Raw genomic sequence first — 17,017 nt, 5'->3', positions numbered from 1 at the left:
TGTTCATATAGCCCAAAATAACTAAAACATTAGTCTCAGAGGTTTATGCGTCATCTGTCCTACAAAGAAAAGAACATTTTGGAAGATGCATGAGTTACAGTTTGAAGAGTGCCCTGCTTACGAACAGATATTCCTCCGATTTAGTCAAATAAGGTGAGTGAACACCACCGTCCTCTCCAGCGTCAGATCCATCCCTTCTTTTGATATGTTTTGGTATAAAACATTCACAGAGCAGCCAGGATGGTAAACAAGAGCGTGATGTGTGCAGCGTAAGTTTACCGAGAGTGCAAACTATTCAGAACAAACATTTAAAATGGTAGCATAACATTTAAACCTCTTTTTTATTAATTACATACTGCTTGATGCGGAGCAGATATGATTAGTCTTAAACAATGCCCTGACACGGTGTAAACTTCCTGATGGGAAACAGAAACAGTAGCATCAAGTAAAACTGCAACTAGAGGGATTCAGGAGCAGAGAGCGGTCTGATTAGGTGTCGGTCGCAGCCATGGATCATGTTTTATAAGAGTTTTTTTTCACACTAAGCAAGATGATGTGAATAGAAATAGAAATGTCACGGGACGGCCTTTGCTAAGGTGCAAGATTGCTGAGCAAATTGCAAAAACAAGGATAGCAAGAGTAAAAAGCAGAACGCCACAAAGCCCCAGATGTTTGAGTAATCAGTGAAACTAATTAAAATAATGATATAAAGAACATTTCATAGGGGATTATTCTCATAAGAGAGAGCTCAGTAAAGTCTCTTAAAAGCATTTTCTTCTCTCTGCCTGCAGTGAAAGCAGGCAGGCTTTTTTTTTTTTTTTGCACCTCTGAAATTGGTTCCACTGCGCCAGTCAAGAGCAATCCATCCCAGGAGAGTCGAAGAGTAAATTTCGCATAGTAATTCAAACCAGGTGTGTCTGGATGGCAGCGGCAGACAGATACTAACTTGACAGATTCAGAAGCGGCGGCTCAGAGGAGAGGGAGTGACAGCGAGTGGCACGGCGAGGCGGGAAACAGAGAACCTGCTACGCGCCGATAGGCAGAGTCTCCGCGGGCCGGGAGGGACGACCCTCTGCGGCTTAAGTGGAAACATGCGCCGCAGACGCCGTGCTCACCGCTGCGAGACGAGCGCCGAGTGAACTCCTCCGAAAGGGGGGTCAGGATGGCTAAAGACGAGGGGAGTGAGTGATGTCAACAAGGAGGCTTTTCAGGGTGGAACACTTAACATCACCTGCGTAGGAAAAATGTGCCAACCAAGAGAAAGGCTTTGTGTTTTCACAAACGTTTAACCCCACGCGTTTAGGTAACCGGCCAACCATTCACAGAACGTATATATTTGTAGCTAGAGGATCACCCTCACGCGCTCCCTCCTCCTCCTCCTCCTCCTCCTCCTCCCCTCCTTCTCCTCCTGCCTCTGTCATACAGTATACACTCCTTGACTCTCTCTTTTGGAGGCGCACGCGGAAAATAATGTAACAGTGTAAATATTATGCCTGTGTGTGTGTGTGCTTTTTGCAGTTGCGTGGTAACATAGACCAGGCGGCCTGCTCAACGCTGGCAAATGGTTTTTCAGAGAGCGGCTGGCTCCACCCCGTCTACCCCCCCTCTCAGAGCAGAGGAGAGTCAAACCGGAGTCAATGGCTGCTCTCATGAGCAGATGAGTGACGCCTTGTGCTGCGGTCGCTGGGCTCTGAGCTGAGCGGAGAAGAGAGGGGGGAAGAAAAAAAAAAAAGAAAAAAAAAAAAAAAAGACGGCAACGCATGAGGAGGGAAGCTAAAAGGTGGTAAAATACGAGCTGGAGTCGATGTTCAGTAGAGGCCAAGACCACCAACAGAAACAGAAAGAGACTGTGATCAGAGAGCTGCAGTCTTATTGAAGTGTCAGAAAAGACCTGATTTTAAATGACATTTGCACAATAACTTCTCATGTTTCATAATGAAATTCAGAGTTTAAGTACAGTTTGAGGTAGTGGTACTTCTCTGAAGTATTTTTATTTAGAGTGGGCACTTTCTATTTTTCCTCTACTACATTTAAAAGGCAAATATTGCATTTTATACTCCACTGTGTTCATTCAGCCCTGAAATGATTATTATTAACAATGAATTATTATCTATAGAGGATCATGTAATCATCTAACTCACCTGAAAGCACCCAAAACTGTAAATACAAGGTTTATTTTAACCCGTAAGATGTTCATTATTTCAATATTTTATTGTTTTATTGTAAAGGAAAACTGAAAGGAATTGTTACAATAAGCACTTTTGATACAGTCCATACATTATACATCTAATACTTGTTTACTTCAACATTTTATAGATACTTAAAGGTTGATAACTGCTGCAGTTTTCATGTTTAACTTTCATATTGAACACATGCTTTATGGTAACTGTTATCCCAGAATTGATTCTACTTTAATTTCCCTCCATCTCTCCCTTCGCACTTTTAATTATGTCTCCATACATGCCACTTGCTTTTATTACCATGTTACATTGGCTAACCCCTGTTGAACCTGCAGTATTAGTCTCCAAATGTGATAATCCCATCCATCCCAATCATGCCAGATTCCAAACAGAATTAAATTATTAAGGAGCTTACGTTAGAGTCATACAAGGCTTTAAAGGTTTTAGGGCTTTGGCCGTGGTGGACCTACAGAAAGGCACAAGCCATGGGAATGGACTTGGAGTTTCACACTGTAAAAAGTGTGCATATGAAAAGACATACAGAGTCTTTGCGTGGTGGAAGTTGGAGCGGGTTCAAATTTGTATTTGATTGAGATTTTTCTGCAGGGTATTTCTGTGTGTTTCACAGACTCTGCAGTGGAAAACGGTGAAGTTTCTTCACCCTTCTGGCAAAATCTTTTACTTATTTTAATCAAAACAAGAATTCACAACTCGACTGCCAGCTAAAATGACTCATAAAGATACAGGCATTTTTTGCAGTGTAGCAGTTGTCTGAGAAAACACAGGAAGCTCTGCTCCCTTTACAGTCCAAACTCTCCGTCTTCACCTCGCAAAATAGCCCTGTCAGAACCAGTGGGGCCAGTTACCAGAATTTATGACTGTGTCAGAGCGGACCAGTGGCCCAGATCTGTGCTACCGTCTAATTTGACCCACAGAGAGGAGGCGGAAACAGATAGAAGCGGCCCAGAGGGCTTGCTATTAAAACTGGCGAGGTTTGTAGGTCTATTGACTGTGTAGCTCTGCACACCATAGCATCAACAGAGCGAAGAACTCTTTGAAAAATTGAAAGTATCAGAGTTCAAAAGAGAAGAAAAAAAAAAAAAAAAAGTGAAAGAAAAACAAATAAATAGGATAATCTGTCTTTTGATATCCGTGGTGTATTTGGTTAAAACGACAGGGGAGGAGAGCAAATGACCGTGGCAGCTCTAAAATTAAAAAGAGTCCAAAAATAATCTTGCAAAGTGTAGAAATTCCTACGCGGCCTACAGAGACTCACAATCCCGACTGTGTTAAAATCTGGACTGGAAAAACAAGGGTTTAAAGTGCTTAAAGTCTTAAAAAGTAACAGTGTGGAGCCAGTTTAAGAGCCCTGCCTTGGAAACCTGTCAAAACAGGGATTGAAAAATCAGTTAAGCGCTGAGCGACCTGGACGGAATGAAACAATAATTACATTGTCAACTTTTGTCTTGCTTGTGCCGCCGCAGTTTAGCATGAACACAATAAAATCCCTTCCGCCATATGTGGCAGCATACAACAGCATCGGCTCTGGCTGTCAAAGACTCCAACTCGCTCAATAGGCCGACGACACGCCCATCTCTCCCCACCTCCGACTGATGGCTCAATAGAGGGATGAACTTTGACCTTTAGGCCTGGCCCCTCCATAATGGAGGAGGCTCCGAGCGGCGCGGTTGTCTGGGAAGGCGCACAATGCTCCGGCACGTCGCCCTGCCGGAATTTTATTTTCCATTTTACAAATGAGCCACACATCCCATTTACCGTTTCATTTAGTTTCAACAAACGTATCGTTTAGTCCTCTGTGTTGCATTTCAATGGACGTACAAAGTGCGTGTAAGATGGGACTGAATGTCAGAACAAACCTCCAGAGTGCTCATGAGAAAGAATATACTGATAAAATGTCAGTATACAACTATACAGGCATGTAGGACTAGATAATAAGTCTGATTTGTGCCAATATTAGCATTTTCATACTGAAATTGCTGATATATGATTCATTTTGCTGATGCTTCAATGTAAATCTTCAAACTTAAGTGTTTTTTTTGGTTTAAAAACCACCTGCAGTCAACAGGAAATACATTCCTGGCAGTAATAAAAAGCATTTCGTCCGTAATGAGACATAGAACTGCTCACTGAGACCCTGATTGTCTGATAAAACTCTTGTAGACATATCTTTAATGCAGCATGACCCACAACAACAAAGAAGTTCGTTTACACAAAATATTCTTGACAAGTGAAGATAAATAAATAGATAAATTACTACGGTCTGACAGAAAACTTTCTGATATCTATAACATAATAAAATGGAGAAATGACCTGTCTTATATGACAGTAGTATAATAACACAATCTCTCTCAGTTCATTTTTCATCTAGTCTGCCCTGAATCTCTTTACCATAAACGTATGAGTACCTCTCCTTCCAGAGTGGCTTTATCTTAAAAATAAAATCTTTATCCCTGATTATAATGTGAATAGGAGACATGGAGGCGTTTTTCTTTTTTTGTCCATTGAGACTACAGAATGATAAATGACTCACCACGCTGCAAAAAGTTAATCTTGCCAAGTATCATCTAATCTCATAATCAGTTTTAAATGGGTGAGATAATTTCTCTTGTCACGCAAACTCAACTTCAAAACTCAAACCCATCTGGCTTGATGTACTTGTTCTTCAGCCTCTTTATATTTTAGATTTCAGGTCTGTATAGAAAATTAAACCACTTGTTAAGATGGATGTTTTTTAAAGGAACAAAGAAGAACATGGTGCATCCTCAGAAAAGGCCACTTTCAACCACTCACAGTGTGAAGACAGGAGGTATTTTTGTGGGTGGGTAATGGACTCTAATGGTCCACTCAGGCAGTAAGCTCTATCTCACACTTCTGCAGATCTGAAGGCACTTAGGAGTAAATGACAAAGCGGCTGGTCGGCGTCGCTGAGTGGAGAAGACTTCGCTGTATTTGATCAGCACGGATCGGTTAGCGAGTCAGTTACTGTCACACCAGCCTGAGAGACGTGTGACAAAACCATCCCATCACACGTCGAAACCTTGAAAATCAGACACGGTCGCGATTCATTCAGTCGAGATTAAGCACGGCTGTCAAATCAAAAAATGATCTTGTCATTTCAATATGGATGCTGCAGGAAGACTACTTCACCTTGAAGACCCTGTTGCAGGAATAGAGTCTTTAGAAGACCATTGTTGGCCTGTCAAGACTCAGGGTGACCCCCCTCCCCACCCCTTCACCCGCCACCAATCTACCCCGAGCCCCCTCTAGATGAACTCATCACAAGCAGATGTGCGGTGGGGTGATGAGGGCTGTGACACGAGGGGAGATTGAATGCACTGCAAAAAATATCTGTGCTAACAACAAGTTATTGTATTGTGTCAGTCGACACAAAGACGATTCAATCTTCACTCGCTTAATCTCTTTGTGTCATCGGTTTTGTCGATGTAGGACTATTGGTGGTGTGTGTGGCGCCCACTGATTGGTGGATTCTTGATGTTTATATATCTGCATGTGGCATATATATAAACTACAAAGTGAAATAAAGTGAGTACAAGTGACTAACAAGTTAATGCAGTTCTGGTTTCTTCCCAATTTTTGCTGTTTGAAAGTAAAAATGATCTTGATCACATCAAATGATGCAAGTTTCCTGCAGCTTTCTGAAAATATCATAAATAGAACAAGATGGTAGTTAGCACGGGAAGCGTTAGCCACCATGACTGAAAGGAGAACGGGAAAAAAAAAGTTGCATCTACAGAAACTACTAAATCAATTAAAGGAATAAGACACCACAGTGCTGCTCACAGTAATTAACAGATGATCTCTGGGAAAACCACCAATGAGCATTTGGCAGGGACAGAGAGGGGAGGCCTGAAGGATAACTGTGTTAAAAATTAGGTGACATTATAACGCTATTAGACACATCACTCAACTTAACTGCAGATAATGTGACTTGATTTTCGGTTCAAATAGCTTTCGGAGCAAAACAGTTTTAATTTAACAAAAAAAAAAAAAAAAAAACAGTTAAAAGCTGTGCCTAGGACATCACTTTGAATAAATGTTCACTTTTGAAATGTACATTTTATATTATTTGAGCACCACTGACTGAATTTCATTCACTTCTATTGTCTTGGGGTGATGGAATAAATCTCATTGGCGAATAAAATCTAAACTATCTGCACTAGATACTAGAAGTAAGTATGAAAAAAAAGTGTGTTCATTTGTGTGAACTGACCGTATAAATTGCTTAAAACATTCTTTTATAAATCTCAATGAAGATGGACATTTTTTGCAGCGTGCAGAGGTCAGCAGAGGTTTTGACATGAAGACCGGGTGAAGCTGTTACCTCTGACCCCGTGAAACCCGGCCGTGTCACAGGCTTGTCTGTCACCCAGCACCCCTGATTCTACAGAAGGTGACCTCTCCGTTCACCTCCCTCAAGGCCAAAAGCGGCCACATGGTGATTGGCTAACTGGATTTTAAAACAGCTCTGCGGACAGGAGGGGAGGGGAAGGGACGGGGAGGGGAGGGGCGTGAGATAACGACTCGATAAAGACACAGAAAGGAACGTCTTAATAATTGTCACTTCACTTTTTATATCTCTATCAGACTAAAATGCTGTATTTTCACTGCAATTTTCTAACATTTCATATGATCATTCCATGGTCAATGGTCGTTATGATGGAGTAGAGTTGCACTTGTTCCAGATAAGAGGTGCCATCAGTTAAATGAAGCACTGGAATCTTAATTAAGACAGAAATTACCACACAGTTTAGCTGACGGGGATTCACAGAGGCCACGAGGGACATAGTGAGCCAAGGATAGGAACGTCTCCGTGAGGCCTCAGCCACCTCTTAACATCTCTATTAGAACGAGACTAAATGTGATTGCAGAGAACGATGTGCACAGAAGAAAAAAATAGGATGTCTTTTGCAGATTAAGTTTATCATGGAGGCCGTACAACGCTGTCGAGTATGATTAAGTGGCTTTGAAGTCTGCCAGTTTTACAAAGCCAAACGCTACCTGCAGGAGAATTTAAAAAGGTTCAGTGTTGAGTTGCCAGATAACACGAGAGGAAAATGGGAAGTAGTTGTTATTTTTTGTGATTTAGGGCCTAATTAAAAACCAAAATAAAAGACTTTCCATTAATAACAATCTGGAAAAAGGGCAGCACATGAAAAAGGATTTAAAGATAATAAAGTAGGCAGGATGATGTCACATGTTTGCGGGTTGATATAACTCCTCGTTCGCTGCCAAACATCTCTGACAGAGTCGGAATCACTCGAACCACCGAGTTAACACACACCAACATGTCTCGTTCGGTTGGACGATGTCATCCTTAACACTTAACAGCACCATGAGCGTCTATACTTTCAGCTTGAGTGGCCACGGTGGGAACTAAACCCACAGCAGTGACCGGGTTCAAGTTGGACCCGCTGAGCTATACAGAGCAGAAAATGTACAGCGATTTGTCCTGGTGGCTTGTTGACAACTAACAGTGTCGCAGCTCACACTCACACAACACAAAACAAGGCCAAGAGGACCTCACATAACTCTGTAAAGGCTTACTACGGATAGTCAGCTATACATATCACCCTCTAATTATACATTAAACATCCCATCGGAGCATGTGTTAAAGTCGGGGAGGCACACAAAGCGGCTACTGCTGCAGAGGGAAATAAATCAAGTGATAAGCACTGCACAGATTCAGTCTACCGTGAGGAAATTACAATGATTAGCCTGACATTAATGTCTTAATACGGCCTCAGTCACCACAAAAACATCTTTACAGCGCTCTTTAACTCCGGTGAGTCATTTTCAACAGTAACAAAGACAGGGATTTGGGAGAGAAGTTGCAGAGTTGGTGAACAGATGGAATAAATATCTAAAGTGCTCTGACCGGTCAGTTTGGGACTAATTTGCTGCTTAACAACTCAGACGAAAAGTTAATTACCAGCGAATCTTAATGTGTGCTAAACTCGCTAAAAGTTGCTGTCAGGGAGCCACTACAGTCCAAGTTGGAGCGTCCTGAGGGCTGGTGACAGGTGTGTGTGAATCTGTGTGTGAGGCAGGGGAGAGTGGGGACAGAGGGAGGGAGACAACTGCTGTTGGTCTGCTGGGAGCAGATGTTGGAGATCTCTGTAAACTGTTAATAGCTGCAGGATCCCATTACCATTAACTCTTTAAAGGCCAAACCTCCACTGGGGGGGGGGGGGGGGGGGGGAGAAAAGTGTCTCTCACTGCTTCACTAGCAGCCTGTTAACTGTTGCTGAAGTTAGAAGATGCAATTTCACTGTTAAAAGTCTGATCACATCGGATTATAAATGGAAAAGTTGAATTTAAAATCAATAAAACACACACACTTGCTGCTTTAGCCTCATTTAGTCTGGTATGACCACTAGCTTACGGTGCTTACTGTTAGCTAATGTTCGGGAACTTTAGTTAAATATCACTTTATTTAAGTCATGACTGAGTCAGGCTGCTTTAATGTGTCATTCAGGAAAAGACTGTTGCAGTGTTTACTTTAAAACAGGAGAAAATCTTATGAAAACCTGAAAAAAATGACCAAAAAATGCGTTCTCTAAAGCTACATGAAGCTCTTGAACTTTGAACAGGAAGTCAAGATTTCCACTTAAAACTTCCACCAGTGTCGAGTGCAAACTGGAAAGTGTTAAGAGTGCTCAGATTAGGTTTTGTGGTTATTATAAATGTAATGTTTTGGTTAAAATATATACATATTTAGTATAAAGCTTCTATTTAAATTTAAAGAGCTATTAGTTTCACATGGCTGCATGTCTGATTGCTCTAAATGTAAGTAAGTTTAAACAAATGGAAAGAATATACAAGAGAAAATTGTTTTTAAAGTAAGTTTGAGTCTCAGTCTGTTTTCAGTTACAAAGTATCTTGACTAAAAGTAACTTTCCCCGACACAACATTTCACCAATATGACTAATTCTGAACATAAGAATGGGACCAATGTTATGCAACATTACAAGCTTTACAGGTAAATCTGCTCCCTTCATCATCACTTAATTAAGACAGTGTGAGGACTGAGAGGAAGAATGAGACAATGGACTGAATGATCCTGGAAGAGTTTACATCTCTGGTCACAATTTTAGAATTTATATGCTATTAAGTTTAAGTTTATTTTGAACCAAAACACACGTTTTGGCTGTTTGAATTCCAATGTTCTTACCACACTCAGTTTGTCTTTTAATCCTACAGCTCAGGGCCATTAAAGGAACACAAAAGTAAACCAAGCCCTGTTACTTTAAGCAGTGCCATTCCACATGAGAGCCCAGTGTTTAGAGTGAGAACGATGACAAAACTGAGTACAACAGCTGTTTGCTGCACTGCGTTACTGTCAACGCTGAGCTATCACGCGAGCATGCATGTATCTGTGCACCAGTCTGATTTCAGCACAGCGGTCTGACCCTCTAAATTTACTTCGGTCAGCTTAGCGGGGGCTAAGAGTGGGCCGGATCCTGCTGAGGGCGTCCAGCTCTGCGGTCTGTTTTCTGACCTTTATTTACCATGAGAAGATTCACAGAGCATGAACGCTCTTTTCAGCACTCTGCTTCACACTCTTCCAGTTATAGAAATTCACACCAGGGAGCATCGCAACACTCAAAACTGATCCACTGATGGACACACAGCAGCTCCGTTGCACTAGGAAGAGATTAAAATGCCTTGCTAAAAGGCACTTTGATGGTAGCTCAGGGATAAGGCCAGAGCATAACCTCCCCCACGTCACGTTTTTTGGAGCTGGTTTGAGGATTTGAATGTTTAAATAACAACCCTGCTTGTCTAACCTTCAGATGTTAACATGTTCCTCTCACCTTGATGCCTCCCATCCTCTGCTCTCCCTTGAACTCCTTGCCGTTCTTCAGCCAGTGGATGCTCGGCGTCGGGTTTCCGGCCGCAGCGCAGCGGAACTTGACGGTGTTGGCGGCCGGAACGGCCAGAAGCTTCTTGTCCATCCGGTCAGGCCTCGTCCAATACGGAGCTACTGTTGGTGAAACACAAAACACGAGTGTCATGTCAGTCACGGGAAAACTATCTCCTCAAATACAAAACATATCGTGTATAAGAGTATACATTAAAAATACATAGTTTTATGCAGTGCTGACAGGTCTCGAGTTACGAGTTATTCGAGACGAGTCCAAGTTGAGTCTCAAGTTCGTCAGAGCAAGTCGCAAATCAAGTCTCAAGTCGCTTAAGACAAGTTGTAATTGTCTGACACAAGTCTGAAGTTGAGTCCTTTGAGTCTCAAGTTCTGCAGCACTGACAGGTTTCAAGTCATTTGAGACAAGTCCAAGTTAAAAGACCAGTGTGTAGGATTTGGTGGCATCTAGCGAATGAATATTATATTCCATTTCTGCCCAGTCTGTTCTGCTAGATGCCACTAAATTCTGCACACTTTATGGCCCATTCACAAGTCAAGTCTCAAGTCATTCAAGACAAGTAACGAGACGAGTCATAATCGTTTCAGACAAGTCAGAAAGTTCCAAATCCCTTCAGTTAAATCAAGTTTAAAATCCCTAAAGAGTCTCAGGTCTGTCAAAGCAACTCTTGAGTCCTTTAGGGAAAATTAAATCAAGTCAAAGGTCTCTGTAAACACATTGCGAGTCAAGATGCAAGCTCAGACCAAGCTGTTTCATTGCATGTGGTTCCTGGATTTTTTTGGAAGGTTTTATGTTTTCAAGTCTTTAGGGAGTCAGGGTCACGAGTAAGTCAAGTCTCACAACAGTCGAGCCCAAATCACGTCTGAAGTCCTCGTTTCTTATGATTGAAGTCTGACTCGCTCTGCCAAGAAGTACCACTTTCTTCTAACAATTATGCTCCTAGTTTTTTTTTTTTTTTTTCCTTTCTGGTGTATTCTTAGATCATAGAAATCTTAGTGAAAAACCCTCCAGGAATTCATAGTTACAATGTTTTTGTAATTGCTAAAAGATGGCACAGAAGGGACGACTTCTCCTGCCCTCTTCTTCAAATTGGTCCATCTTGGATGAGTTATGTACTTTGCCAACAGAACAGATGTGAGGTTGTTCTTTCACTGGAGGTCTTCCCCTCACCGCTCAAACCACATACAATACCCACACTGTTTACAGAGATTTTAATATTAATGATAACATATTAGATTTTTAAGATATTTACACACTAAGCACCAAGCTATTTAGCTAAAAAAAATTACACACTAGAGCTAGAACCATTACAATATCTGCACGGTGGCATAACATTTAAACGTTATAAGAGGTTTTTAAGAAGAGAGTTTGTTAAAGAAGCAAGAAACAGCTGCTGGTGGATGTTTGCTGGCTACAGTGGGAATCAAACCTTTTACATTTTCAGTTATGAACCTGTCTCTCCGATGTCAAGCCCACCCTGCAGACACCAAGAGATAGAGTTAAGTGCAAGATGTCCCAACAGTGTAAAACACAGTTTGACGGATGTTGAAAGAATCCAAAACCGGTGCGTGAAGCGTCGCGAGGACCCCCCCAAAAAAAAAAATAACGCTCATCATCTTCTTCCCCTTCCCTTCGATAACAATGCGAGAGTTCATTTGAATCGAGCGATCCCGAGAGTTTAGAAACCCGTCAGGGCGATTTATTGAGTTGTATTGAGAAGACGACAAACAAAAGGGAGTATAGCGAGTCAGACGGGCCTATTGTTCCCGCGGTGTGGGTGTGGAGGGCGAGAGCGCTGATGCATGGCTCGCTCACTCTCTTTATAGGTGTGTGTGTGTGTATGTGTGTGTGTGTGTGTGTTTCTCAGGACAAAAGCTGGGGAGGTGGCTGACCGGTCATCAGATGTCTCTTTTACTTTCTAAATGCAGAGTGAGAGAGAGAGAGAGAGAGAGAGAGAGAGAGGAGAGAGGAGCTAATTACCATCTCAATGTCTGCGCTTGTGTGTGTTCATGCATGCGTGTGTGTGTGTGAGCGCTATCAGACTCAACAACGGTTGAGAAGTAATTCTGTCCCTCGAGCGCCGCGCGGGCGGGTTTTTATCTTATCGGGGACGACTCAGGTGAGATGTTGATCGAAGGCGGGTTAAAGGATAAGTCTGGAGAACTAACAATGAGCTACTTACAAGTGTCGTGTGTGTGTATCCTAAAGGCCGATATATCTTATTCCTCTATGTTTAGACCTCTGTTGTTGTCCAAAAACTATTAAAAACACGTCTTTGGAGCTGTTTCTAAGCAAACTACAGTGTAGCCATTGCATTGTGGTGAAGGATCATGTCACCCAGTGCAACAGATTTTTAATATTTTTGTATAAGAACGGAGGTCTACGGCACAGAAAGATATATACTTGTAAGTACGGTCAATTTATAGTTGGTTTGGTTCTGCACGTGAGATTTGTTGACAATAAGAAAAATATAGAAAATGGCCAGTTTTATCTTTTAAATACCTGTCTGTGATCAATATCTGATCTATTGCCTGTGTGTGTGTGTCTGTTTATCATAATACCGGGGGTGTTCTGATATATTTCTGACACACATTTCTTTGGCTCCTGCCATCAAACTTTGGCTTCAGCTTCACAGAGTAATTACAACCAGACCGAGAGAGAGATTCAGTGATGAAAGACACAGTCGAGTCTTCTTAGAGAGCAAACAAAAAGAATGTTACTCCACTCTATTGAACTGACTATAAACTGTGCGTGCATGTGTGTGTGTTAACAAACTCTAATGGAGCAGCTGAACACCGCTCCCTGCTTGAGTTAGAGACTCCCCAGCTCGCTAAGACAAACACTCTCCACGTGCAACAACCACACACACACACACACACACACACACAAACTGCTTCCACCTTAAAAGGGAAATATCTGTTAGATTTCATTACTTCTCTCTCTCTGTCTCTGCGTATTTGGAGCGACACACCACGCAGCGTGGGACAACCCTCTGAGGAGTCTGAACACATTGTTTTCTTGGCATGGTAATCAGCCACACACACACACACACACACATACACACACACACACACACACAGTCAGTCAAACAGAAACACACACCAAGTTTTTAAACAGTCTCTGTCCCGATGTGTGGTCCTCCTCCTCCTCCTACCCCTCCTCCTCCTCCTTCTCCTGCTGCTTCTGAACTCATCTGGACCTGAAAACTGCCTTCCTGCTGCTGATGATCCACCGGCCACGATGACGTTTTTTAACCCGAAATAGATTCCTGTGTGGATTCAGCACAATCTGGGTCCACTCGTCTCTGTTACATCTCCATGGTTTTCTTCCAAAAACACACTGGTTTATTCGCTGACCTTTAGCTACTCGCTGCTGTGTTTCTGCATGAGATGACCTGTCAAACAGAGTGGGCGGCGCTCTGACGTCTTTTTCCTTACAAGTTCTTCTAGCCATTATGTTTCTAGAGGTGGTACTTGGGTTTTTTATTTCTGTTCAGTGAGAGTGGTGATCACCCTCTTCTTCCTCTTACTTATATCACACCAGAACTGTCAACGCATCCCTTCCTGTGTGGCAGAGGAAGGAAAAACCTTCATCATTTTGTGATGGAATAAAGCTTATCATATAGGATTTGACCATTTTTCAGCAAAGAAATACCTCAATTTTAACAGCCGCACATCAATATGAATTGATTTTCACCGGATTTTTTTCTTTTTTGTCCCCAAGGCATCTATTTTTTTATTTTTTTTTGTGCAGTTGACAGTAAATAAGGTTTTCTTGTGCTCACAGCTCAGAATATGCTTCACATAACTGATGCTGAAGAGAAAAATAGGACAAAAACGGTAAGATGAGAGCTAGAATAAAAGATAAAACTCATAAAATCACGTCAATAATAAATAGTTTGCACTGCAAAATATATTAATATAACAAAAGATTCACACATATTTTATTGGATTATTGATTTTTAAAATTCTGATTTGAAGCATATGTAAAAACCCAAAATAAATCACCTCTAATTTGCTCACTGAGAACTTTTATTATGGTGAGTATTGGGGGGAAAATAAAAGTACACAACCAAGAGTTTCTTTAAAATACTTCAAAAACGTGACAATGTGATTCGGAGGTTCTGAGGAGCTTACTTTAAAAAGCTGCAGGAGACACTTTCCTCCCTAAAAAAGGTCAAGTTTGAGCCTTTTTCAGTCGATATATTGATTTCAGCATGTTTTCGATTTACTGCTCTGTATGCTCAGCAACACACAGGAATCCTATCCCATGCCTAATTGGCCGGATGGTATTTCCTCAAGCAGAGGGGAAGGGGAGTGGGATTTTATGAGAGGAGGAGGTGAACGTGGCAGATACCCCTCAACCCCCACAGGGACAGGGTTTTGCTGATAACCCCCCCCCACCCCCGCGTGGATATACAGTCGTTGGAGTGGAAAGCGGTTTACCATAACATCTTCCACGGTGTCATGTCCACCTGTCAGCTGCAGAAGTTAACTGAGGAGGGAATCTCACCGGGAGTCTAAAAATACACACAGACTGTATTCCTGTCCTGCTGTTTGTTTAGTTTACGTTCGATAACGAGACTCCAAAGAGGCCGTGGTTATCGCTGGACACCGACAGGGAGAGGTCAGCCGGTGGGAGGAGATATGTTTCATTCACACGCACAGAAACTCCTCACACCTCCGAGCACGTACGCTCAAATCTACACGTTGACTGGATGTGTTTAGTGGGAGAAAGTATTCCTGTTATTGGTGGCGTATCCAAACTCACTAAAGCATCTGTATTTTTGATTGCTACCACCAAAGAGGTGGCAGTTTGGCTTTTGCCTACAGTAACATCAGTTCTTCACATGCACACATTGGGAGCAATTTAGGTTCCAGTGTCTTGCTGAAGGATTTGTCGATCAAACCGCCGACTCAACGATTAATGGCCTCCCAAAGGTGGTGGATGCTTGCAATCTCTTTTTGTTTGCCTGTTAGTTAGCAGGATATCTCAAAAATGAAGCAGATTCTGATGATACTTGGTAGAAAGGTAGGGCCGCGGGCCAAAAAAAGAACGATTAATTGTTGGTAAGGATCCAGGAATTTTTCTAATGCTTTCTTTTCTTGCAAGATAGGGCATTTTCTTTGAAGATTTTTGATATTTTCTCATGAACTACTGCACTTACTCAAAAGAGGAAAAATCTGGCACATGTATCCCCTGATTGTCGGTCACTGTGTGTATTTTGATGAGGATCCAGATCCAGATTCAAATCTTCTAAATACTTTCTATTATTGAAATAACAAGTTTAGAGGATTGTGCAGCTTTGGCAGGGGTATGCACCGTCTGAGTGCTTTTTTTGGTCACATAACGGGGTATGATTACATTTTCTTTTGTATTTGGACTAAGCATTGCCTCTACAAGTGTTCCACACATATGGAAACACACCCACACACAGGCCCCTAAAGCCCTCTGTTCACTTTTGCGCTAACTCCTGGCTCTGTGTTGTGGGTCGGAGGAGCGTGACTGCGGCTCTCTATCAGCCCAACTTCACTGCAACAGCAATTAGCTGCAGCAGGACACGCTGCGGTGCCGATCGCCACGGCACACGGCCCTTCAGCGCACAGACACCGATCTGGGGGAAAAGAAGGAGGGGGGGGGGGGGTTCTAATTGTGTAATTGTATAATTTGCCCTCGCTGACGCCTGTGAGCACACAGACAGATTTCATTACAGATTACACTGGGACTCTTTGAAGGCGCGCTGCCCCGGAGGGCCTGCAGGGACTCAAGGCAAACAGAATCGGAGCAATGGCGGCCGCGGAGCAGCGTAGCGTGGCCCGGCGTCCGGCTCTCTGCTCTCCTGCCAGGGTAAACAAGGAGGCTGCATAGTTCAGGAGCACAGCACAGATTAGGCTCTGTTAACATTCCTCCCCCCCCCCGACACACTCACACTCACACACACACACACCACTTTCACTCTACACAGGCTTCGAGTGTGTACACTGCTCTCCACACGGCAGAAAATATTAATTTTAATGACTCAGTTTCGTCGTGTGAGGGCGGATGAGGGTTTGGTCTGAGCTCTTTCATTTAGACATTACGGCTGATTGGATTTGGTTGTGAAAGTTTGGAAACTATTGCATCTCATTACTGTGTTTTACAATATATTCTGAGATATCAATCAGTCAAATGCAGGTCAACAAAGGTGAAATATTTTCTACTGATAAATGCATCACTCAGATGACATGTTTACTGCTGCTTATTCCTATATTTAGTCTTAATATCTTGGGACATAGTTTCTTTTTTTTTTTTTTCTACTGCAGTTCCATATCTCTCCAAAACATTTAAGATGATGTAACCTCATATCCATTCATTCAGTATTTCACTTTAACAGTTCATTTGCATTGGAAACAGGATTTGTACTACCTCCCTCAGCGCGATTATAGGACAATAAATAACTAGTCGAGACATTTATAGTCGGTTGGTAATGGTGCATGGTGACAATGCCTGTCCAAGGATCTATTGAAGCATTTTAAACCAAATCTTTCAGTTTATTTAGCACATTTTGATGTGTCAGACTCACATTTTTGAGGTTTTTTTTTTTTTCCTAAAACAGATTTTATGAGAGATTTATTTCTTTTTTTTTTGCTGATTCAGTAAATTAATTCATTACAACATTACATAACTTAAACTGTGCTTAAAAATAAACATGACCTGACCCTGAATGCAGTTTCTACAATCCATGCCATTTGCTTTTGTGCAGCCTCTCAGAGTAGAAATGCCAAAATGTCGTCCTCACAATTTGGTCAATAACATCCTCCTCCTTTGTGTGTGAGTGCAGGTCTCGAGGGTCTCGCGTCTACTCTGCTAAACCTTTACCTCACTCGGTAGATAAGTGGAAAGATACAGAGACGATAGACAAGGCTGCTGTCTTTC

The 17,017-nt window shown here is 42.2% G+C and overlaps 1 protein-coding gene across 7 annotated transcripts in view; it reads right to left on the bottom strand.

The window, feature by feature from the left end:
* Positions 1-17,017, bottom strand: part of fgfr3 (fibroblast growth factor receptor 3) — an 85,578-nt gene that overhangs the window by 27,154 nt on the left and 41,407 nt on the right. For all 7 annotated transcript variants that reach the window (XM_044375259.1, XM_044375255.1, XM_044375256.1 and 4 more), the window contains one exon: positions 10,037-10,206. In XM_044375259.1, the coding sequence (XP_044231194.1) occupies positions 10,037-10,206 (170 nt within the window). The remainder of the gene's footprint in view (positions 1-10,036; positions 10,207-17,017) is intronic.

This window comes from Thunnus albacares, chromosome 15, assembly GCF_914725855.1.
Source record: "Thunnus albacares chromosome 15, fThuAlb1.1, whole genome shotgun sequence".
NCBI classification, from domain to species: Eukaryota; Metazoa; Chordata; class Actinopteri; order Scombriformes; family Scombridae; genus Thunnus; species Thunnus albacares.
Note: the sequence above shows the minus strand (reverse complement) of the source record. Positions and strands in the feature narration are given on the sequence as shown.